The sequence below is a fragment of the Cinclus cinclus genome, chromosome 2 (assembly GCF_963662255.1).
Source record: "Cinclus cinclus chromosome 2, bCinCin1.1, whole genome shotgun sequence".
Classification (NCBI taxonomy): domain Eukaryota; kingdom Metazoa; phylum Chordata; class Aves; order Passeriformes; family Cinclidae; genus Cinclus; species Cinclus cinclus.
This window is the reverse complement of record NC_085047.1, coordinates 94,665,550-94,691,276: the sequence shown is the minus strand read 5'-3', so window position 1 is coordinate 94,691,276 and position 25,727 is coordinate 94,665,550. Positions and strand designations below refer to the sequence as shown.

Genomic DNA, 25,727 nt, shown 5'->3' with positions numbered 1-25,727 from the left:
TTTCTTCTATTGTAATTTTCTCTCTATTTCAGTTCTGAGATTTTCTGTTCACATACATTTATTGGATCGTGTGTCCTAGAGTATTATTGAAGAGATCAAATTCCCACATACAGGCAGGATACGGGTCTGTGCAGCAGAAGTGTGCCAGTATGAAATATAAGGATTAATGTCAGGTTGGTTCTTTGTGTTGTGATGGGAGACCTATATCAAAGAACTACAGAATCTTTAAAGTTGGAAAACATCTCAAGATCATCAAGTCCAACTATTAACCCTGCACTGCCAAATTCACCACCAGACGATGTCTCTAAGCGCCGTAGTACTATAGGAAGAGAATGAAGCCCAAACTCGCCGGTCCAGTTTAGGGATTATGCGCTGAACTCCTATGTGCATACGTGTGTGTGAGCGCACAAGATGCGTAGCTGCACATCTGAGCGCTTCAACCGCGATGGATGCGCCCAGGTCCCAGAGACAAACTTTCCGTAAGCTTCAGGTCCCGAAACGACGCAAAACCGCGACTGCCGCGACCCCTGTCCGCGGGCTCCGGAGCCTATGTTAGCCACCCCCCGCCCCGGGCCCGCCCGCAGCCGCCCCCTCCCCGGAGGGGCCGCCCACCCCGCAAGAGGAGCCGCTGCGCTGCGCCCTCCCCCTGCACAGCGCCCGGCGCGGAGAGGCGGGCGGAGCGCGGCGCCCCGGCACCCGCATTCCTCCGTCCCCATGCGGCGGCGGCGGGCGGCGGGACGCTGCAGCCGCGGGAAGAGCTACGCGCCCAGGCAGTCCGTCCGGCGGCGCGGAGCCGCCCGCATCGCCCGCCCGCCCGCTGGCCCACGGAGCTCCCGCCGCGCCCGGAGCGACGCGTTGGGCTCCCGCCGGGGCTGAGGGCTTGCGGCGTCCCGACTTTCGGCGGGGTCGTGGGGCACCCGGAGAAGGGGAGCGCACGGAGACAATAGCAGTCCATACAAACCAGAACCGGCGGTGCCTGCCCGGCTGCCGCGCGTCGCTTATGCTTGTTCGGGGGGACCCAGCCGCGGCGGCGGATCCCGCAGGATGACGGGCCATGAGGAGTCCTAAGTCGGCGACGAGGCGGGCCACCGCAGGCAGCGATGAGCCTCGGCGTGCCGGTGCCGGAGGGGAGGCCGGGGTCCAGGTGACCGCCGGCCCCGCTCCGCCGGCCGCCCGCAGCCCCCCGGAGCGTCGGGAGCGGCGGGCAGCGCCTGCTGAGAGCGCCTCGCCCGGCCGCAGGTAAGGAGCAGCCCCGGCCACCGCTGCCGGAACGCGTTCGGGTGCGGGGCGGGTTGGATTTTGGGGTTCCCCGGCTGGGCTGCGCGGCTGCCTGGCTGGCGGCCGGCGGGCGTCCCGCAGCCGGTGCCGCCGTGTGTCGGCGCCCGCCCTCATCCCGAGCGCTCTCGTCGCCCGGTCCGGCGGGGACATTATTCCCTAACGGGAAGCATCGGCCCTCCGGTGCGGCGGAAAGGAACACGGAGGCGAGGGGCACTACGGTTCCGCCGCAGCCCGCCTGGCGCACGGCCCGGACCGCCCGACACCGACCTCCCCGACGGGAGCCGCGCGGGCAGCGCCGCCACTCGGGGCCGCGGCCGCGCCCCGCCTCCAGGGGCGGGGCCGCAGCACATTGGCCAGCACGCTGCGCGGGGCGGTGGAGGCAGCCAATGGCAGCGGCGCGGCCGAGAGCGCCCCCGTGCGGCGAGGCGGCGCGACTCGACGGGAGCCCCGCTCCGGGAGATCCCGGTGGAGCGGGTCCGGCTGGGCGCGGGCACGGCCCGGCCCTGCCTGCGGCTGACGCGGGCGGAGCTCGGTAAGTCCCGCCGGCCGGCCCTTCCTCAGTCACTGCAGTCTCCTCTTCACCTCAACGAGCGTGTCCTGAAAGGGACCTCTCACAAAAGGAATTGAAATGGGTAGGCTGTTTGTTAGAAGGAATTTTCAATAAGGAGACTATAAGGAAAACAGCACCTGAAAATTCCTTAACAGATTACAAGCTGTATGTCTCGTAAAGAATGCTAAGCGTCTCATTAACTTGACCACAGATATTTGGGAAAACTCTTCATCCTAAGGAGCCCCTCCTTTGAACTGTAATAGTTTGCACATGGTAATCTTAAGGAAAAAATGTGCATCTTGTTGCTTGCAGATCTAAGAAAATAATACAAGCAAATAACTAGCAGAACTAATAATACCTGGTACAAGTGAGTGCCTTTCTGTCATTGTCACAGTGCTGTACAAAACAAAGAATATTCAACTTCTGTTACTAATAGCAGCCTGTATTCTTGTATGGCTTTAATTTGAAAAGCTTTCAAATTCTTCTGTTGGTAGGAATAAGAATAGGAATGTTTTAATCTTGTTTGTCCAGAGGTAGGGTGATTAATCGGTAATAAGACACTACATAAGTGATTTGATTTTCAGAAATCATTACTGCTCAAGGTCAATAACAGTTGTCTTTTCTTGTCTGTGCTTCTTTAAATGACTCTCCATGGTTCTAGCCATGCAGACTTCAACACACAGTTCCAAAAATCTGAACTTCAGTATTGGTAGGCATTACAAACTTTTCCTCTGAAGTCTGTGTTTACACTTTTAAACAGATTGCCTAGTTTTGTCATTTCTGATGAGTCATAATACCTGTTTGGTTTAGACTGCAATGTAAGAGTGTATCCAGTATCACAGAGCAACCCATGGCAAAGGATGGCACAGTCTAGATCTATGGCAAACCAGTTACTTCTTCCACTTTCTATCACAATCATTTCCCATATCTGAATGAGATTCATTGAGCCACGTTTTACCCTACCAAAAGTTAATAGCCTGACTAAAAATTAGGCAGCTAGGTGAGGTGAGTTTGCCAATTTGGGACCTAATGAACCTCAATTGTACAATTTCTAGTTATCTGATGAGGTACATAACTGGTACTGTTCATCTTGAAGTGATTATGGCTTTTTTTTTTTTTTTTTTTTTTTTTTTTATTTCATTGACTGTAGAGGGAGCCCTGGCAATTTCTTTTAGCTAAATATGTCCCTAAAAGTTTCCTAGTTTTTCTGTGAGATGAGTACTATTCTTGGTATACAGAATAAGCCTATAAAATTTGTTACCATAGGGAGATAGCGTAACTTTTTTAGAATAGATATTTAGTAACAGTGAGTAATGGGGGGAAAATTGACACTGAAGTAGGGAATGACATAGAATAGAAATGGTTTTCCAGATGAACTTGGCCTTGATTGTCTACAGACTTTCTAGACTATGCAGGTAAACACTAGATATGCAAAGGGTTTAAAATATATAAAGGGTATATATAAGTTTTTTAAAAATCCTAATTTTTTCTCTGTTTTCTTCCCCCCTGCCCCTCAACAATGCAGGAGGAGCCAGGCGAGGGGAGGCGACAAGATGGGGCAGTGGGTGGCGGCTGGAGCGCTGTCCGTGGTGCTGATGCTGGGGCTGGGGCTGCCCCTTGGCGCCCTGGGCTGCCCCCAGCCCTGTGCCTGCTACCTCCCCACCGAGGTCCACTGCACCTTCCGATCCCTGGCAGCCGTGCCGGCACGTATCCCTAAACATGTGGAAAGAATCAACTTCGGGTTCGTATGGCAGCTTGGAGCAAGCAGTTTCATGCTCTTAGTGGAGTAGCCTGGAGTGGTTCCTGCACATGTGGCAAACCAGGATCTCTGTGTGTACTTCTTAAGTAGAATCTCAGAAATGGGTACTTACCCGTCAGTGCTGTATTTCAAACACTACAGCTGCTGGCATGGAGAAATTTAGCTTAGCCTTTTTGTTTCAGACAGAAGTTGCTGTTATTTAAAAAAAAAAATATTTATACCGTGGTGTGAATTCTTTTCTGGAAAACAGAACATTTAGTCTTTTAGAGTGTATAAAAAATATTTAATTAAATCTGTTGTGAGATAACTGCAGAATATGGAATTTTACACCTGATGTAAAGAAAATACAATAGGAAAAATTGTATGATGTAACCCAGTAACATTTTGGAGAACAATGAGATATAAAATATCTTAAATGAATAGAGTGGAAAAAAAATTGATCCATTGCCTTTGGAGCTGTGGTTTTGTTACCTTTTTTTTCAAGTAACTAGGTGCAATATAAGCATGTTTTGGGAAGAGGTTGCTCAGACTCTTAACTCACTTTCCTCTGCCAGGATATTGCCAATTCCAGTTGCCAAATCTGAATTGCCAATTCACATTTTGAGACAAGAAGGTGAGGCTGTTGGTAGGCTTCAGGTCACAAAAGTACCATTCTGGGTCATTGTGTGACATGGAATGGTGCTAGAGTCACAGTCCTCTTCTGCTTGGTGTCAGTGCAGCCCCACTACCCAGGATGAACTCACCCTGACAGCCTCAAGGCCTGGAAGTAATGACCTTGGTTTGTTGGGTTTTTCTGCTTCTCTATAGTTAAAATTTTTATCCACCAACATTTTATCCACCTCAAGCCCAATTTTAGTCTCAAAATGCTCTTGTGCTCAGTAAAGCTATATTAAAGAAGTATGTACTCCAGTCTGTAAATTGCTTTTGAAAGTGGGATGTAGGCTTCCTGGTTACTAAGGTGTTTGGGCTGTTTTTTTTACTAAAGCACATTATTTAATATACTTTTAGCATAAAAGACATTTCCTCTCTTTGTATTTTTTCACTACAAATGACATTTTCTGAGTTGTGTCCTTTGCCAGGAAGAAATACTCCTGTCTGTTGTTACACTTTCACTCTGAAAGAGTGCTTTTATGATATTGCTCTTTTAAGTGCTATGCATTTAGAAGGTGAAGATTATTTTTCTAACTGGAAATTATTCAGGAAAAAAATTATTTACACAAGTTAATATTTTATTTCAAATGACTGATTTTGAAATAAGGAATTTTAATAAGATGTCTGCTATAAGCCTAGTGGATCTGCAGAAGGACTAAAAATATTACTACAGTGTTAAAAATTTTAGCAAATTAAGAATCTTTAGCTAGATAACATGATGAAGATCCAAAAGTGTTTTCTCCATATTTGAACTATTTTAATTTCATGCTATTTGAAGTATTTTAAATTCATGCTGTGTCTTCCCTTGCTTTCTAGAAGATACCAAGAAATCGGAAAAATCTCTGAAATGCTATGCTTAGTTTTAAGACTTCATGCCTAGGTTACATAACACATTTGATTTTCTGTATTCATATGAAAAACACAAATGTAGAGCTAGACCACCAAATGGAACTCTTCCAAATTGGCAAATAAAGCCTGATTTTCACATCTAAAGCAAAACTGATTTATTTTCAAAGAGTAGATTTTTCTGTGTTCCTTATCTAAGAGGAGTTTCAAGGCTCAGATGATGTAATTGGAAGGTCAGTTCCTAGATCTTATATATTTGGTTAATGTAGCCAATTACATGTTGTAACAGTAAGTGAAGCAGGATGTGACTTACTGCTTCTTGTGCTGTTTGGGAGATAACCCATTTTTAATGTTTACTCTCCGAATATCTATTTATTTATTTTTAAATGCTGCTTTGGCAACACTGTAGCCTGTCTAGTTTGCCAGGCTCCATAGCATCATGGTTTGGCCGCAGGCCATTAACTTATTTCCATTCCATAAACTGAGCTGCATGGAAAAATGTACTGACAACTATTAGAACTTAAACACCTATTTATTACTTTTAGTCCTAATTTATGGCTGAAGTGCCACAAAGTGAGTTACAAGAAATCTTAATGTAAACATGAACTAAGTATGCCTGGGCCTTGTAAGAGTCTTTCGGTAACTTCTGGCCTTTTGACAGTGCAGTAAGGTCCCTCCAGTTTTTCCTCAAAGCTAGGTTATACTAATTTTACATTTGCAGTCCGTGACAGTCAGTGTATAAATTGACTGCATGTGTGATTTTTTTTCTTCCCAAGGTTCAACAGTATACAGTCTATATACGAAAACTCATTTGCAGGACTTACAAAATTGGAATTGCTTATGATACATGGAAATGACATTCAGAATATTCCTAATGGTGCTTTGAAAGATCTTGTGTCTCTACAGGTAATGCTTAGGTTTTTTGGTTATTTTTTTTTTTTCTAAATTTAAAAACTAACTTCTACGAATAACAGAAAACAAAAATCAGTGTTATTTAGTGTTTTTTTAGAATTATTTTCCCCCACAATACATTTGATATCTATTAACTATGCCTATGTCTTAACTCGATAATGCCATCTAACACTCAGTTTTATTCTACCTTTGACCAACATATCATTTTTCAGTAGTGCAAAAGATTTGAATGGGGGAGGAAAACATTTGCTTGATTGCTATTCTGTTTTGATTTAGCTAAAAAAAATAATCTCTGGTTCTTTTGTTTTGTTTTGTTTTTTGTTTAGGTTTTCAAAATTAGTTACAACAAATTGAAAGCCATAACTGGCCAAACTCTCCAAGGACTTTCAAGCTTAATGAGACTGCACATGGACCACAACAGAATTGAATTTATTCATCCAAATGCTTTTAATGGTTTAACCTCTCTAAGACTTGTCCACCTAGAAGGAAATTTGCTCCAGCAGCTTCACCCCAACACCTTTTCAACATTTATGGTCCTTGATTATTTCAAACTGTCAACAGTAAGACATCTCTACTTGTCTGAAAATGCTCTTAGGACCTTGCCTGCAGGGATGTTTCAAGGCATGCCACTGTTGGAAAATCTTTACCTTCATGGAAATCCATGGGTCTGTGACTGCAGTTTGAAGTGGCTCCTTGAGTGGAATGAAGTTTCTGGAGGTAGGAGCATAATCTACCAGTATTTATTGAACTCATGTTTTTGTTATTTTCTGCATTTTATTACCTACATAATATCTATGTGCAGTATTGAATTCTGTTCAAGAAATGTGTGCATTTAAAAAACACGGTAAAAAAAAAAAGCAGTTTTGCTTCATTAGATAAAATTATGTATTTAACAGCAAAGAAATTAACCTTTACATTGAGGATGATGGAAGTAATAGTGATGTTTATAACCGGAAAGGGGTTATAACCTATTACTGCATTTGCTTGCACAGCAGTACACCTTTGGCTAAGGGCTGCCAATTGTTCTCAGCCAACAAAGCTACTGACCATATGCTCTCATGGAAGGTGGTAACATTGGATTTTAACTTGTTTGTCTAAGGAAGGAAGGAAATCAGGTTACTAAATTCCTGGTTGAGCCCTCTAATTTTGAGTCTATTAACATTAAGGCTGTAATACGCATTCTTCATGTCCATTTATGTTTCTTAATTGACCATGACTTCCTTTTATGATGGAGCAAGTCTGTTTTAAGTATTTTCAAGTACTTGCAATGTATTTATTTTCAACCATGTATTTTTTTTTCATAAAATAGCCTGTCAATTTTCATTCAGGCTTAGAGATGAGAAAAGTATTACAATGCCTAGGCTGGAAAGCTTCTGACTGTGTGCAGAAGCAAGAAAGAGTTTGATAGCACCTCGGTATCAGAAATACACTAAATGAGGGGGGTTTGAGTGTCAGTATTCAGTTTTGGCATGTCACTTCAGCAGAGGAAATGGTGTCACACCAGAGCTACTGCTAAGATATTAAGAGGCAATTGGCATTTAATTGTAACTAAAGATGTCTCAAATGAGTGATGGAGTCACAAGGTTTATATAATGATTTTGGAACACATATAGTGAATGATGGTGGGTCTTGTCATCTTAGAATATGTAATTCATTGCAATTTTGCACTTGACAGTGCTTTTTAAGAATGTGCAATGCTTGAATGAGTAATATAAATCTTCCTGACTAAATAGATACTTGAGTCATCTAAGTGAAATACTGTATTTCACTAGCTTACATTTTAATATTCTTACATTCTGTTCTTGATCCAAAATTACGTGTGTCTGTGTAATGGGCGTACTTAAGTTTTACTGTAAGTTATAATAATGAGATATTAGCTGAACATTCCTTCCTTAGTGCAGTGTTGGCTTGCATGCATTTTTATTCAGTTAGGTTACCTCTTTACACTAAAACAGTAGTAATTTTTTGGACAGAGGAGTAATTTATCCATGCCATTTTCATGTACGACAGATTTTGTATCTGTATATGACTATAACATTAACTTCTTTGGGAATTCTGTCCAGGAAGAGTTATTAAATTTCTTCAGACTAGTGTAGCCGCTACCAAGTTGATTGTGGGCCAATTTTTTCCTCATCTTTGAAAAATCCTGTTTGAATCTGCAAGTGATAAACTGCAGATATATATATGTATGCATTCCATCTTTAACACCTGTTCAAGAACATTGATGTTTCAGACTAGTAAAGCATATATTTTCAATTAAAATAATGGTATGAAAATTTGCTGTGCATTTCCATTTCTCATGACATTTTGCTTTATAACCCACTGGTATATTGCTCATTCATTCCAAGATTCCTCATTTTTACATTGTTACTTATTCCTAGAATAACTGTAATACATTTTATTTACTATATGCTTCCAAACTAAACACCTAAGGTTGTATTTAACATTTGGGTGAGCAGAACAATGTAATAAATATGTGATTGTTACTTTGCTGACAACAGTTCATTGACAGAAGAGAGGAATCAAGACTAATTTCCTGGTCTAGCTCTCTTTCTCTGTTTTAGCCTTTTTTGTGTTATTACAAAGTTTACAGTTGTTTCAGAGGTCAGGGAAGAAGTGGTACTTTTTTCCTACTAATGGGAAAGTGCTTGTAAGTACAAGAACTAGTCAGCTCATTTTAATTCCTACAATGAAATGTTTTGTGGACTGCCAATACTGTTCTTAATCAATAGAGAGAAATAAAAAGCTTCCTGGATTATTTAACGAGCAAGTCCAGCTTTTCTCTGGTAAATGCTGTATTTTTGAAAGCTGAAAGGTCCCATTCCTTTTCACATCAGGTCCACAAGTTAGGCTGTCACTGTACAAATGCAGACTTTTTAACACAGAGTAGTTTGTTACTAATTTAAATGTTGCCCTTCACACTTTAGTTTCTAGGCATTTAATTCAGGGGCAGTGAATCTAAATTTCAGAAGGATGGAATATTCAGTCCTCTCAATTAAAAGTCAGAAGAAGTCATGGTCAGATTGAGAATTGGGTGAACATTCAGCTGTAAAACAAAGAGGTGCCATTCTACAAGTCTTGCCTTACGTGTCATGTGACATAATTCAATCCTCATGAACTTTATGTCATACTTTTGAGAGTTGTCTAACTCTAAAAAAGAATTTTTCAGCTTATTTATATTGTGTTTTCCCTTTTATTTTTCTTCCTTTGTTTTTTGCAGGTGTTTTAAAATGCAAAAAGGACAAAGCCTATGAAGGGGGACAGCTGTGTGCTAAGTGCAGCAGCCCAAAACAACTGCAAAAAGAAGATCTTCAAAACTTGAAAGATATTTCCTGTAGGAAGCCTTTCATTCAGTCCTCACTGAGGCAAAATAGCAGTACTCAAGATGAGGAAGATGGTGACAGTTACGAACTCCCTCTGGAAGAACTTCTGTCATCACCATGGAACATTGCTCTAAATATGACTGATGAGCATGGCAATATAGTCCACCTGAACTGTGAAATCAAAAAACCAACAGGTTCTACCAAAATTCAGTGGAATCAAATCCAGAGTCAGGAGATAGATATAAATGCCACAATTGCACTGGATTTTGAATGTCCAATGAATCGAGAAAACTATGAAAAATTATGGAAGCTTATAGCTTACTACAGTGAAGTACCTGTCAAATTACAGAGGGAATTTATGCTCAGAAAAGAGCCTAAAATAAGCTATCAGTACAGGCAAGGCTCAGATTATGATGCTCTTTACTACACAGGTGTAAAAGCTCAAATACTGTCTGAACCTTCCTGGGTGATGCAGCCTCTTATAAATATCCAATTAAACAGGCGTCAGAGTACAGGGAAAAAAGTGGTTCTGTCTTTTTTTACTGTGTTTTCTCAGACAATTCATACCAAAACCGCCAGGCAGCAGAGAAACTGGGTAATGATAGAGCAAAATCAGAGTACAAGGAAAGCACAGAGTGTGGTGGAAGGGTCAGAGTGTCAGCTGAGCTGCAGTGTGAAAGCTTCTGAGAGCCCCTCCATTCAGTGGCTTTTTCAAGATGGAACTAAACTGCAGGCGCCTTTTAATGAGAAAGACAGTAGGTTTTCTGTTCTCAGTAGTGGCCAACTAATAATCAAACCAGTGAGTTACACTGATGGAGGTGTGTACAAATGCATTGCCCAAGTGAGAGATGATGTGGATGTAATGGCTTACAGACTTGTTGTGCAGCCTGCAGCTATTCAGGTAGCTGATTCGGATGTAGTGAGAGTTGAAAAAAATGTTGGAGATACAATAGCTTTGCCATGCAATGCAATTGCCATCCCAGACCCCCAGTTGAGCTGGATTCTTCCAAACAGTCAGGTACTCAATGATTTATCAAACTCTTCAAAAGCCTATATGCTGCCCAATGGTACTTTGCTTATTCCAAGGAGCCATGTCACTGATAGTGGCCATTACAGATGTGTGGCTGTCAATCAGCAGGGATCAGATCAGTTTGTTGTAAGGGTCACGGTAAATAAAATGGTGTCTGACAGGTCATTTAAACGAGTAAGACTAAAGAAGCGCCCGGGCTCAAAAGGTTTATCAAAAAGAAGAGGGCAGGTCATCGATGATGAAGAGGGATCAGGAGCAGGACAGGTGGAGGAGTTCCCACGAAGAAAGAGCCACCTAAAAGACTGGGAAATACCTTTTAAACAGAAAAGTGATCAAGTGCCAGAGGCTCAAATCAAAAAGGGGAAGAAGGGCAGAAGGAAAATGAAAATCTGGAAAAGTACTGATGGAACCCAAGACAGCAATGTTGCAGAAGGCCGGAGAGTATTTGAATCCCGAAGGAGAATTAATGTGGCAAGCAAACAGATTAATCCACAGCATTGGGCTGATATTTTGGCAAAAGTCCGTGGGAAGAATCTTCCTAGAACAACAGCAGCTACATCCGTCTCTGTAACTACTTCACTGCCATCAGTCATGCAGAAAACTACTCCCGCCCCTTATCCCTTAGCCAGCCCTCTGCCTTCAGAGACAGGAGCTGATGTGGTGGATTCCTCTGCTGATGCATCACCTGTGGGTGAAGATGAGCAATTCTCAGTCACTGTTTCACAGAACACAGAAGTGTTTTCAGTCCAGTCTGTATTAATAAGGTCGGAAACTGAACTGTTCTTCAGCCACCAGGCTTTAGAAACACCTGCAAGTATAGACACAGCAGAAATTGCTTTATCAGGTCCGTCTTTGACTCCTGTCTCTGCAACTCCACAACTGCAAGGGGAGCAGCATCTTGCTGTCAGGACGGATGATTCAGTTGCCCTTACTAAAGAACCTCTAGCCAAACAAATTGTGACAAACTTTCCTAATGTTCAGAGCAGTTTATTCACAGTGGAAAATGTGGATAAAATTGTATCTTCTGTATCTGAAGGAAATTCTACTTTTTCTGAGCTACCACTTGATGCTACTCTCCTTTCTGAGTCTCAGACTGTGGGTCTTCATAGCGCCTTGGAGACAAGCTTGAAGTTAAATGAAGTGGGCCCAATTAGTGTTGACACCATAACTTCGGCACCTTCTCAGTTTGATGAGATCATCCCGACAGATTCTGTAGGCACTACTACTGTTCCTTCATCTACTTTTCCATTTGTTAGAGAAAAGAGCAATGATGCAAGGTATCTGCACAAAAAAATACCCACAAGTCATACAAAAACGACAGACTTAAGTAACAGTTTTCCAGCTCTCACACCCATCAGGGCTCAGAGCAAAGAAGAACCTGAAACCCACAGGAATACAGTGACTCAAGAAAGCACGTCCAGCAGTTATGCAGACAGTTCTCAGAGAGAGGAACATAGAAGCCTGGCTATTCCAAAACAAGGTCCCATATTCATTTTGCATAGTGCTAATGCTCCTCGTAAAACAACAGAGGGGTTAGAAACTGCTTCTTCCATCAGTAGATTGACCACTGTGGCCACGACAACTCCATATAGAAAGACCATGCCTTCACTTATTACTCAGCATGGTAGAAAAAGACCTTATGGGAGAAGGAGAAGGCCAAACAGAATCCGACAAAGACCAAAGCCTTTGCCCCGTGTTGTTTTAACCACAGAGACAATGCCTTTAATTCCAAGGACACCTGAAACTGGAGCTGTTACCAAAACTACTTCTGCAACTCTTGAAAGTCCTGATCTTAAAAACATCAAAATGCAGGCTAGGAAAGATGAGCATATGAAATTCACTCCTTCATTAATTCCTGATTCAGGTGTCACAGAGAAAATGGCAAAAATCAGAGATGTGATCACAGCTTCCTCTTTTAGGCCTACTACTTCTCCACGTGAAGCTGAAAGTGTGACATACCCTACTAGCCCTGAAACCTTGGGTCTTCCAGTGACTGCACCCATCACAGTTTTATCATCATATGCTGTATATGATGCTCTTCCCACAAAGGAGTCAAGTGTACCTCTGAAACCAGAGCAAAGTGAAGTGCCAGCATACCACTCATTCAACAGTGTCTCTGCAGAGAAGGACGCAAAAGCAGATTCTAAAGCTATGGATCATAAGGCAGAACAGTCAAGCATAACGACTTCTCCTGCATATAAGAGCAGCTCAATAATACCAACAAAACCAAAATCTCAAGAAGAGCCTAACCTATTTGACTTAGAAATTGTGGTTAATGAACCAACTGCAGGAACATTCCAGCTGGCATATCCCACTATGAGTGACCTAAGTATTCCTGTTGGCACAGTCGAAGTTTTTAGGGGCCTGTCAGTTTCAAAGGAGCCATGGAAGCCCACAGTATCTATAGAAACACCAGCAAAGGCTGAGCCACCTCAGCAAAATGAGATAATTACTTTATCCTCCTCTTTCAGCACTGCAGAAACTCAGACTTTTCCAGTCAGAGAGACAAAAAAGTCTGTTACTTCCCAGGCTGGGACAGAGCCATCTTCCTTGGATAGGAAGGAATCTATGTTGCATGTGTTTCATCATTTGCAGACAACTGAAAATCCTCCTATTACATCCACTGCTTTTATTCCATTTATAAAATTTGTTACTCTTCCCCCTTCCATTTCAAGCACTTCACATCCTTCTCTTCATTATACCACCAAAGAGAGTAATGCCTTTAATCAAGAAAGGTTCCCGGAAACAAAACAAGTTGGAGCAGGTGGTGACAAAATAGTGATGACCTCAAAAAAGAATGTTCTCCCTACTCCTTCCTCTAACCAAAACAGGATTAGCATACAGTCAAACGAGAAGCAATTCGAAGATGTGTATAGTAGCAAGTCAAACAACAGTTTACTGCTAAATCCAAGTCTTCCCCGTCCACCTGCTGGAATGATACCAAGCATAAACATAAACCAAAGACTACCTGTTGTGCCTCCAAAGCACATTCCAGTAAGAGGCACTGTGAAGCTTCCTGCAACACAGAGCCCACTTCACTATTTTATAACACATCAGCCTCTTCACTACACAAACAAACCAGAGATAACAGCATACGCAGCACACACCATCCAGGACAGAAGAACCTTTGCTTCCCAGAGAGAAACAGCTACCCCAACACAAGCCTCTCTATTTCACAAGACAAATCCATTAGCTGAAAGCAAGTTCAGTAATCAGGGTCAAAACAGATATAATAGTAATTCAAGATTTTTTGGAAATAACCATGTTCCAGATAACAGAGGCACAGCAGGGAGACTACCAAGTCAAGGGATCCCCTATTACTCTAGTTCTGGAATACCATTCCTTTTCAACAGAACAAGGATATTCCCTCACTTATATACTCATCCTAAACCAGATGTTCCTAGTCAACTAGTGCCCAAAGACACAAATGAGAAGAAGGTTGCTCAGGTCTTACCTACTGGGATTACAGTGCAGAAAGCTACAGCTATTCCAGTGCCTTCAATGCCACATGCCACAACAACCACATCACCACCAGTGATTTTAAAAATCACCCCTCCAGCCTTTCTCTCTCAGCACACAAAACCACAAATAACCACTACAGTTCATCCTTTTAAAAGTGTCCATCATCGTCATCAAAAATTTCCATCTCTTCCTTACATGGGTGGCATTATTCCACACAATTTGACTGTAATTCAGTCTTCCACTAATTTTAGGATACACGGAGAAAGACCTAAAATTATCACTAAAGCATCTCAGAGCATATCCATCCTTGCTGAAACTGATGCTTTTATCCCTTGTGATGCAGTTGGGGAGCCCAGGCCTTTTATTACTTGGACAAAAGTCTCTACAGGTAAGACAGAGAAAAATGTGTTCTTACACATTTGTAGAAGGAAATGCAACATGATCACAGGAGTAGTTCAAAATACTGAAAAATACTTCCTGTCACTTATAATCATTGTAGAAAAAATTATTAATTGCAATTAACCCTTACAAATAATAATAGATTTGCAGTGTTTCTTGTAGTAAAAGAAAACTTCTACCATTTAATGAGTTCATTTTTGAAGTGCAATTTTTACCTCTGAAAAGCAGCCAACTCTGCTTATTCACAGCAATTATAATTTATTACAGCAATACTTGTGAGTATGAGTTTGTTAACATTGCTACCTTAAATATTGATGTGTGTGTCATCCCCATATGCAAAAGGAACAGAAAAATTACATAGATTTAAGAGGGATCCTGAAACATAAGGCCTTCAAAAATTTCCACGCTGTCCACGTTTACAAGCTAGTGGTTAGCTGCAATAGAAACAAAGACTAATTTGAGCTATGGAGAGTGTCAGCAAATGTCATGTGGGCCTTCTGAAGCTGCAATTGGTGTTGAGTAAACCTAAAATCTCACTTAAGACTTCTTTATTGCAATAATGTACATTTTAAACCCTATGACTTTTCTCTCCTCTCACCTTCACAGGAGCTCTAATGACAGCCAGCAGCAAGTTACAAAGGTTTGAAGTCTGGAAAAATGGTACTCTCCTTATTCGAAATGCTCAGCTTCAGGATCGTGGGCAGTATTTATGCACAGCTCAGAACCTGCATGGAATAGATAAAATGATTGTTGTGCTCACAGTTGTAGCCCACCAGCCCAAAATTTTACTTTCCCGCTATCGAGATGTCACGGTCTACTTTGGAGAGACCATAGCAATGGAATGTCAGGCTAATGGGACTCCAAGCCCACTAATTTCATGGATTTTCCCAGATAGGAAGATTTTGCAGACAGTCACAACCACAGAAAGCAGGATAATGCTTCATGAAAATCGAACCTTGTCTATCAAGCAAGCAACTTTTTCAGACCGAGGAGTTTACAAATGTGTAGCTAGCAATGCTGCAGGAGCTGACAGCATTGCAGTGAGGCTGCACATTGCAGCCTTACCCCCCATCATCCAGCAGGAAAAGCAAGAGAACATTTCCTTGCCCCTTGGTAGCAGTATTAACATCCACTGCACTGCCAAAGCAGCACCTTCTCCCAACATCCGCTGGGTGGTCTTTGATGGCATGCAAATCCGACCTTCTCAGTTTGTCAATGGGAATTTATTTGTTTTTCCCAATGGGACTCTTTACATTCGCAATGTCTCCCCCAAGGACAGTGGGACCTATGAGTGCATTGCTGCTAACATGGTGGGAGCTGCCAGGAGAACAGTACAACTCCATGTGAAGAAGCATGCATCTAATGCTAAGATCACTGGGAGCTCTCCTCAGAGAACAGATGTAACATATGGTGGCATCCTGCATTTGGACTGTAGTGCGTCTGGTGACCCTTGGCCTCGGATATTATGGAGGTTGCCTTCCAAAAGGATGATTGATTCCCTTCACAGGTAAATTACTATTTGGGGTGTTGCAGGTAAATTGCAGTTTAGATGAACTTAGAGAAAAGCCCACTAATATATTTGCAAGTTTCATTCCTGACTTCAGGTTTTGAATGATCCACCCAATCCTTAAGAAGGAATTTGAAATTATATCAAAAGATAGTCAGGTTATAGCTTAGCATAATTTTCTTGAAAGCAATATTACTCTTGAAAAGTTAGCTTCGAGTTTTTAGGATAAACTGTCACCGTTTGTCTTTTACAGCCACTTGTAAACATAGTAAAAAGTCAGCATATACGGCTTGTGTACTGCTTGTTCAAGTGTGCTTAGTCTGAATAATATTTCACATGTGCCTGCTTTTCCCCAGGAGAAAAGGGATCATTGAATTTTACCTCTTAGGCAAATCATTACACGCAGTAAATACAGGGCAAATAAATCAACTTAAAATTACTTAAATAAACACGATTATTTTAACATCATGTAGAAATAATTATTACCACACAGTAAGGTCTGTCCAAACTTGGGTGCGTATAAATGCCTAAAACAATATGTTCTCCAATATTTGTGATATCAAGTAAAATACCACTTCTACAAATCTACAATAACTGTCCTAACACTTGGCTGAAAACAAATTTCTGTGCTATAAATTATTTGTAGCTCACCTTTGAGCACTATAAACAGACAAGAAATGCACTGTAATTAAAATGCATAATTTGGAACAACATTCTTCACAGATGAACATAATTATAAATTTTTTATATTGATAAAAATATATATTTAGGTAACCTGTAGATAGCACAAAATCCAGACCGCATTTTATACCTCAGGGTGGTATCAAAAAAATACTGTATTTCTTTTTCATTTTCCCTCATGATCTTTATGTGGGCTGCTTTTCAAATACTGAAGATCTTCACTGGGTAGAAAACTGTGGCTACTGAGGAAGTTGGTTTTGACCACAATACACCAATTCCATAGTAAAGCAGAAAGGAGAAATACATTTTTTAGCATACTGGAAACTTTTTTTTCCTTATTTCAAAGCTTAGCAACATTTTGCTTCTTTGTGACTCTTCTGAAGGTTTAATATTTTTATCCAATGCCAGAGGAAGTTCCTCATCTTCTTTTGTTCTTAGCTGAAGACCCAGGTACCAGACTCTGTTATGGTCCATTTAGCCTCATGTGGATTATATCATTCAGAGATCTCATATTTCTATGATACAGAATAATATACATGTAGTCAGAAGAGTAAAAACCACCATAATTTGGTGTTTAATGGATGTTTAACAGTCAAAAACAGCATTAAAGTCCTTAAACACAAAAGAATTACTTGGTTACAAGTGAGCAGGATTTTTTTTCCATTTGTTTTTTGGTGGTGAATATCCTGGAAACTTCTGACCATCTAATTATTTAACAACAGCAGTTTTTAATACTGTTGAGTTGTTTTTCCCCCACAGATTTCTGTCAGTAGTTAATACCCAAAATGTGATTTTGTAGCTCATGGTAGGTTCTTTCTTCTTTCCTTACAGCACTTCGGAGACTAGAATCAAAGTATTCAGCAATGGGACTTTGGTTGTTCATTCAGTTACAGACAAAGATGCAGGGGACTATCTGTGTGTGGCCCGCAATAAGATAGGGGATGACTACGTGGTTCTCAAAGTGAATGTGATGATGAAACCAGCAAAAATAGAACGCAAGAATGAGAATAACCACAAGGTCAAGTATGGAGGGGACCTGAAAGTTGATTGTGTAGCCACAGGTCTGCCAAATCCAGAGATCTCCTGGGGTCTTCCAGATGGCAGCATGATCAATACCTTCATGCAGTCAGATGACAGTGGCAGCCGGACGAAGAGATACGTGGTCTTCGATAATGGAACCCTGTATTTCAATGATGTTGGATTGAGAGAGGAAGGGGACTACACCTGCTATGCTGAAAACCAGATTGGGAAGGATGAAATGAAAGTGCGGGTCAAAGTGGTGGCAGAGCCTGCAACCATCAGGAACAAAACATACATCACTATTAATGTACCTTATGGTGATGTTGTCACAGTAGCATGTGAAGCCAAAGGAGAACCCACTCCCAAAGTGACCTGGCTTTCCCCAACCAACAGGCCCATTCCTGCCCTATCTGACAAATACCAGATATACAGAGATGGCACCCTCCTCATCCAAAAGGCCCAAAGGTCTGACAGTGGTAACTATACTTGTGTAGCACGGAACAGTGCTGGAGAAGATCGGAAGATCGTTTGGATCCATGTTGACGTTCAGGCTCCCAGAATCAATGGTTATCTCAGTGCAATAACATCTGTGAGGGAGACAGCCATCAGAGACAGCCGGAAACTTATTGACTGCAAAGCTGAGGGCATCCCTACTCCACGTGTCTTATGGGCTTTCCCAGAAGGAGTAATCTTACCAGCTCCCTACTATGGGAACAGGATCACTGTGCATCGCAATGGTACGTTGGACATCAGAGGGGTGAGGCAGACAGACGCTGTGCAGCTCGTGTGCATTGGGCGCAACGAAGGCGGGGAAGCAAGACTGCTTGTACAGCTCCTCATCACAGACCATTTGGAGAAACCTTCCTTCAGAGACCCTGTCAGTGAAAGGATCACTGCTATTGCTGGGCACAGCATCAATCTGAACTGCTCAGTCCAGGGGAACCCCAAACCCAGCACAAGCTGGATCCTTCCCAATGGCTCTGAAGTGCTGAGTGGCAGTCGCCTGCACAGATTTTACCATAAGAGGGATGGGATATTACACATCAGCGGCTTATCTGCTGGGGATGCTGGGACTTACCGCTGTACAGCCAGAAACCCAGGAGGTTATGTGGAGCGAGTAGTCTTCCTGAAGGTGGGACTCAGGCCAGAAATTAGCAACCAGTACAACAACCTGGTGAGCATCATCAATGGAGAAACTCTGCAGCTTCATTGCATCACCCAGGCAGACCACCGGGCTCAGATCTCCTGGACCCTGCCCAATGGCATGGTTATGGATGCCCCCCAGGCTGTGGGTCGCTTTTCCCTGATGGAGAATGGCTCATTGACAGTTCGTGAGGCTTCTGTATTTGACAGGGGCACTTACCTGTGCAAAGTGTCAACAGAGTATGGCACTTCCGTTATGACTGTGCCTGTCATTGTGATCGCCTATCCTCCTCGGATCACCAGTGAGCCAGCACCTGTCATTTATGCCAGACCTGGAAATTCAGTTAAACTAAACTGCATGGCCATTGGGATTCCTAAAGCAGAAATAACATGGGAGCTTCCAGATAAATCACATCTGACAACAGGAGCTCAATCCCGTCTGTATGGAAACAAATTCCTCCATCCTCAGGGTTCATTAGTCATCCAGCAGTCTACTCAAAGGGATGCAGGCTTCTATAAATGCACTGCTAAAAATATACTAGGCAGTGATTCCAAAACAACCTACATACACATATTCTAACATGAAAACAAGTGCCTTTGACTGGATACTGGTGGTGTCACTGCCAGATGGATGCAATGAGGAAAGTACTGCTTGCAACAATGGCTAAGGAGAGAAAAAAAAAGGAATTGATCTGCATTTCTTTTGTACTCAATATGGTAGTAAGTCTGGAACTGAGAAGGCTTAACGTGTTGAAAAAGGTCTTCAAATTGTTAAGACAGTGTAATGGGTTTTTCATGCTATCCAATAGCATCTGAGACCTAAAGTACTCTATTGTTAATAGTCCAAAGCTATTTCTTGTTCTAACAAGCACCTTAAAAGTACCAAAGAAGTATTAACTGTTAATAAATGAGCTGCAGTGATAGAAGTACATCAGTAAAGCATAATTTTCTTTATACCCTGCAGTGCCTTTACATAATCTAGGCTTATAGAATATGATTATTAACCTTTCTGTTCATGCTTCTATCAGCTCTTCAAAATCAAAGACTAAATTAGCAAATAAGAGTGGTCTATTTTAATAAAAATACATGCAGAGATTAGCTGCCTTAACATATGAACATACATTTGCCAGCTACTAAGGACGCTATGGTCAATTAATTCATTATATATTTTATATCTATTTTTTAATCTGACTATGAGACTAGAAAAAGTAACAGTGAACTTGGTCTCATTTTATAAATTATTGGTCTTTACAAGACTCTGATACATTACAGTGTATTATAATACTAAGGACAGCATACTGTACATTTTATAATAAAAAATATTTTCCAAAGAATGTATTAATGTATTCACTTTTTTTTTTTGTTGTTTTTTTTTTGTTTGTTTTTGTTTTCGTTTTGTTTTTTTGTTTTTTTTTAAATAAGGAATTCCAAACAGTGGGAGTCTGAAGTTAGGTCAAAAAACCAAAGTAATGTAGTGTTATATGTACTTGTATTTGAACCAATTTCTGTTTGATTCATTTATAGAAGTTTTAGGGAAGACAAATTAGTATAATTATCTTTTAAATAGTGATTTATTAATAGAAATTTATGTATATTTCAGCATATATTTACAATGTCAATACTTTTTCTGCAGTCAAGGATTGTTTGCTGGATAACGTGCATAATTTTACAGAGATTTATCTTTTGTGTTATAGAATATTTGCTTCAGGGTGCTGAATATCTCATGTTTCAACAAACTATAATAATCAGAATTTTGCAAACCTTAACTTACCTTTAAACATAGGGATTCTCTTAGATATTCCTGAATTCTTAAAGTTCTGTTTATTCATAAAGCTTATGCTCATGTTTTAGAATATGGTTAGAAAGAAAGATTTATTTTTATTTTCTCTGTTGATCCAAACATGTCAGCAGTGTAAAGTGTTTCGTTAATATTTGCATTTTGCAAAAGCTGAAACCAAAGATTTCCTCACCCCACAAGTTTATCCACTTTAGAAAATAATAAGCTGTTGCAAAATGTATACTCAACATAATGGTAAACAGAACTGAGCTACTTAAAGGTATGTGATCAGAACAATAATATAGAATTAAATGAGAAGGGCATTACTGAAGATTCAATTGGTACAATTTGTATTATAGAATATTTTATAAAGCTTATTTTTCAAAAATTCAGTGCAGGCTAAAAATCTCTGGTTTGTACACAACTTTATTAAAGTTGTGGATATGTTGCCTAATTAAATAGCACTTAATTATATCTTAGTTTCTTTTTTATGGTTGAAACCCATGGGCCCTAAATCACCCAGCAGTGCTCAAGGGGATGCATGTCCTTAAATACCTGGCAGGGATGTAGCTGCTTGTGAGAGTAGTTAATGAAGAAAGAAAAGAGGCATTTAAGATTTTTAACTAGATTGCCCACATGGTACGTTCTAATCTGGTTGTTTTCCTTGAACATATCAGATGCATCTTTAGGTCCTTTAATTTTATAGTAGTTTTCCAATTTGGAAAACAGTCATACAATATTTAATAGTAATAATGCCTCTTGTAAAAGAGTCTGAAGTCAGCATTTGGCATTGTAGTAGGAGTCAAACACTTTTAGTCATTTTTCCAGCCTTCACTTAACAGTTATGTGAATTTAGAGATATTCTTGGGTGCTGTATTACTTCTGTATATTTCTATTAAGTAGATTCTTTTTATGTTAAGGGAAGAAAACAGAATCCAAACCCAAATTCAAACATTTGATCTTTTAGGATCAAACAAAGCATGAACATCTGATTTCATTCAGAACATCTGATCATGTTCTATTCCTCACTCCAGAATTTTCACAGCTGCCAAGGGAAGTTTTGGAGGCTAAGAAATGAAAGATTTGGCTCTAGACATTTTCTTAAGTCAAAACTTGCATGCTTGCAAAGTTCCTTCAAAAGTGAACTTAACATTTTTTTAATGTGTTATAATTTCCATTATGTTTGCCTTTACCCCTTTTATGAAAATATAATCCCAATGGCAGACCTATAAAATAAAATTTTCTTCCAAAATAAATGTAACTACAACTTTAAAACATCAAATGAATGCTTTTTCACTCAAACATTTGGTTATATGTCGTGCCTGTCATTCTCTTTTTCTGCTGATATGCCAGTTGTCCAGGATATCTATCTTGAGTCCCTTTTGTAGAAATAAAGACATTCACAGGGAAACTAAGTCTGTTCTAGGACTTAAATTCTTGGGCCTGAATCTATGTCTCACTCCATATGCTGAATCATCTATCAAATGAAGGCAGTTGTAGGACACTGAATTTAAATCATAATTTCTTCCTTTATTTCCAGGTAATTATCTGCAAGTTGTGTTAAAGAAATCAATGACAAATTCACATTACTTCAAAGATGCAACACTTCATTCATTTTTTTTTCTTCAGAAGTCTTAATTCATTTTTCAGACAAAGGATTCAAATGCAATGTAGTTTGTTCTTTTCTGATTTGGGGATGCTGAGAAATTAAGTGCTTGCTCATGGTTTGAGAAGGTTTCTAAGTTTTTACTTGATCAATCAAAGCAGCTTCTGGGTAGTTTCCATGGAAAGGAAAACCATTCCTTGCTTTTGCTTTGTAGATGGAGAAGAAATATTTGTTTATCTTCTGTTTGGAGAAGCATAATAACAAGAAGTCTTGTTACACTTGTGAAGATTGAAAATTACTGCAGTTGTATATATACTTTTTTTGCAATGGCCTTCACTGTGACCACATACAGAATACAACTAGCAACTAGTAACAAAAATGGATGTAGGAATATAGACCAGAAAAGCAACAAACAGGGAATTTAATAGGGTATTAATGTCTACATCTGATAAAATTCCTAAAACATTATTGAGTTCACTTGCATGTTTTAGTGATTATCTTCAAAAGCTCATGAAGTCCAATTGTGGTACAAGAAGACTGGAAAAAATACCGAAGCTGTCCTCATGACCAAACTAAAGAAATGTGATTTATCTTTTATAAAGTGGGAAGATAGATGTTACAGAGAAGTAATGAGTAACTGTTTGTCAGTTAGGTGAACATGTCAACTGAGCATGTCAACATGTCAGACCTAACTGAATCAATCTTAGGTCTGGTGACTTCCCACATTCTTTAATCAGGTATAGAGAAGACATTTCAAAAATATGTAAATATTGTGGAATTGAAAAATATAAAAGTGCATAGGACCAAATTGCAATTCTGAGTGATCTTTCTTAGATGGGTGAAATGATTGGAAATAAAAAATAATCACTTCCCCTCTGCCCCCCAATAAATACAAATGTGAGAATTATAATCAAAAGGAAAACAATGAATACACATACAGTGAAGAAGGTGCAGGAGTTGCACAGGTTAATAACATGACATTCCAAATAAAACCTTGCCATTTTGAAATCTATTCAAGAGGGCTGTGTGAATGAACATAATGGACAAAATCTTTTTGCAGTCAGGCTCAAATGCAAATAAATTGGAAAGAATGCCAAGGAATTGCTTTAGAAAAGACAACCTATAATGCTAGTTGAAATAAGATGAGCTTGTTCTGCCTACAAAAAAAAAAAAGGGCCAAATATTAAATACAACAGTTAAAAAATACGTAGTCCTTGTAGAAACAGTCACGGTTTGTTTTTCAGGCTCGCTGAGGTTAGTATGAGAAACTTGTCCAAGTTTCTTACTAGCAAGCTGTAGGCTAGATACTAAGAAAGCTTTGTAACTGTAAGAACAACAGTCAAGTTATTTTTCTTGAGAAAATTCTGAAATTCCCATGTTCGGAGACAGTGAAACAAAATTTAGTCTGATAACTGCAACAGGTAATCAACGTCCTTGTCCAAGAAACTGAGAAAACTTGAGGATTCTTTATATTTAGTGGGGGATTTGTTACATTTATTTGGGGTTTCATTACATTTCTATCTTTCCTAGATTTTCCTATTAATTAGATGCATTTGTAAAAGAAAAATTTGCTTGCTAGCTTTAGTCTGGGCTTGTGATTTTTATCTATGTAATCTTCATGATAATCTATGGAGTTGTTTACCATTTAGTACATAAAAGATATAGGAACATGACAAATAGGTCCACTGTGACCACATCTTTATGGGGAAATCTCATGGAGAGATTTCTAGAAGCAGCTATGTCATATGATCTTTTTCTCATTCAAATAGTTTGGTTTACAAAGGCATCTCACACCACATCATTCACAGGGTTGCTCAGAGCAGAAATTAGAAACTGCAAGGACTTTATGTACCTAGCCTGGGTTTTATTTATCTGCATGTTTTCAAAAATGCATTTGCAAACTTTCAATGCAGCCAGCTACCATGAAAATATCCTAAAAGCTGTACAAGCATATGTATAGTTTTAATATCATTTCCTCTCTTTTATTGTTTGCAAATTGACCGCAGCAGGTTTTGAATGATAAAAGGCAGTGTAAATCCCCACAGAGAACATTTAACACTCCATTATTCACTCCTCAATCATGTTTCCTAAAAAAGATAAGAAAGAAGCCACTACACACACTGGTGAAGCATATGAAGTAGATTGTGGAGGATTCTCATCCTCTGGAAGAAATAATTGTTTGTTAGAGCTCTTGTAATTTCTTGATGTATAAAGTTAAAAATTGACTTGTTTGCCCCAAAGGTGTGTCTACTTTTTGCAGCTGTTTCCGTTGGCCTTTTTCCTGAAAACCTTCTCTTGCTGGTTCAGTCCAGTAACACCAGCATGGAACAGTTAGCAGAAATGCTAGTGGTTTTTGTAATTATCTGAGTTAGAAACTCATCTGCCTTAAATCAGTTGAGCCTGGCTCAAGAGCCACCCAAAATGTTCACCCGTTCTGTAACATCCCCACCTTTTTACTTGGAAGGAAGTTGAGTTTTGTAGGTGATGTAATAGTGAGTGAAAGAGAGTTCCAGCAATAGACTGTAGTGGTCATTGAGGACACTCCTCTTTCAAGTCTTTAGCACATGGGAAGTTCTGAGCCTCTGCTTTCTCTTTTGAATAAGCAAGCTTTTCTTTGCCTGGGAGCTAAACCTCTCATGTTTCTTTCTTTCCCATATGCAAGACCCACTGCTACTCTTCATATATGGTGAGAGTGATGCTTCTGACACATGGGGTAGTGCAACAAGAAAGATGCTGCCACATTGGACTGTGGATGTTATGACATTGAACTGCAGCTGTGTACCACCTACTAAGCACTACTTTGAATGTGGGAACCTCCACAAAGGGAAATGCATGTTGGCAGCAGTACTACTGCTTCTTCCCTTCTCCACAACCCCATTCATCAAGCACAGCTGGTGCTATATCAAAGAATTCACAGACTGGCCACGTCTGATGTGCCAGATCACTGAGGGGTTAAGAGGCATAAATTTATGATGTCTCACAGCTGCCGAGACTGGAGAAGGCAGCCAGCAGTATGAGTCTTGACAATTGATGGGTGGAATGACATGAGATGGATAGTCAGATTATAAAATTTGAAGAATAAGTGCTGCTGTGACGCTTAAGTGCCTCCTCTGTATCAAAACATACCTGATATAATATGTATGTTCCATAAACCCTGAATTAAGCAATACATGCATGGGTTTCACTGGTACCTTTATTTGCAGTGTTAGTTTAAAAAATAATTCAGATTCTTACTCAAAACTAGATTTTTTTTTTCCTTGCTTCTACCACAAAGGGTCAGTGGATTAAGCTGCTTACTAAGAACTGCTCTGTGCTTTTATGAGCTTCTCAGGAATATTACAATAACAGACAAAATCAGGAACATTTTAATAAAAACTTTTTTACTAACTTGGGGGAAAAAAACCTGGTAATCAGAGATGACAAATGCATACAGCTCCTGTAAAGCTAGCAAACCAAACGTCTCTCTGAAATCAATGGGAAAGTTCCAAATTCTCTAGACAAAGAAATTCTTAACTGTTTCTTAACTGTATCATCTTTTGCAGTAAAGTGAGCCTGGGAACTGATAAGGAAATTAAAATTTTGAGTATTCTGAAAAAGCAAAGGAAAAGTATGGCAACTGGGACTTAAGTGATGCAAAGGGCCTTTCTCATAAAAAGTTGAGATTAACATCTAATTGTATACTCTTTGAAAGCTAACATCAAAATTGTTGTTATTTTACAGTGTGCAAAAAAAGCATTACTATCCTGTTGAGTTGCTTTTAAAAATTCTGCTAATATCTTGCTT

General features: G+C 40.1%; 1 protein-coding gene across 1 annotated transcript; it reads left to right on the top strand.

Annotated features, from left to right (window-relative positions):
• Nucleotides 1–1,054: 1,054 nt before the first annotated feature.
• MXRA5 (matrix remodeling associated 5) lies at nt 1,055–19,141 on the top strand. Its single transcript, XM_062515095.1, has 7 exons — nt 1,055–1,239; nt 3,354–3,569; nt 5,861–5,990; nt 6,323–6,713; nt 9,217–14,199; nt 14,817–15,717; nt 17,230–19,141. Exons 1-7 carry the CDS (start codon nt 1,055–1,057, stop codon nt 19,139–19,141), a joined length of 8,718 nt encoding a protein of 2,905 aa, XP_062371079.1.
• The last annotated feature ends 6,586 nt before the right edge of the window (nt 19,142–25,727 follow it).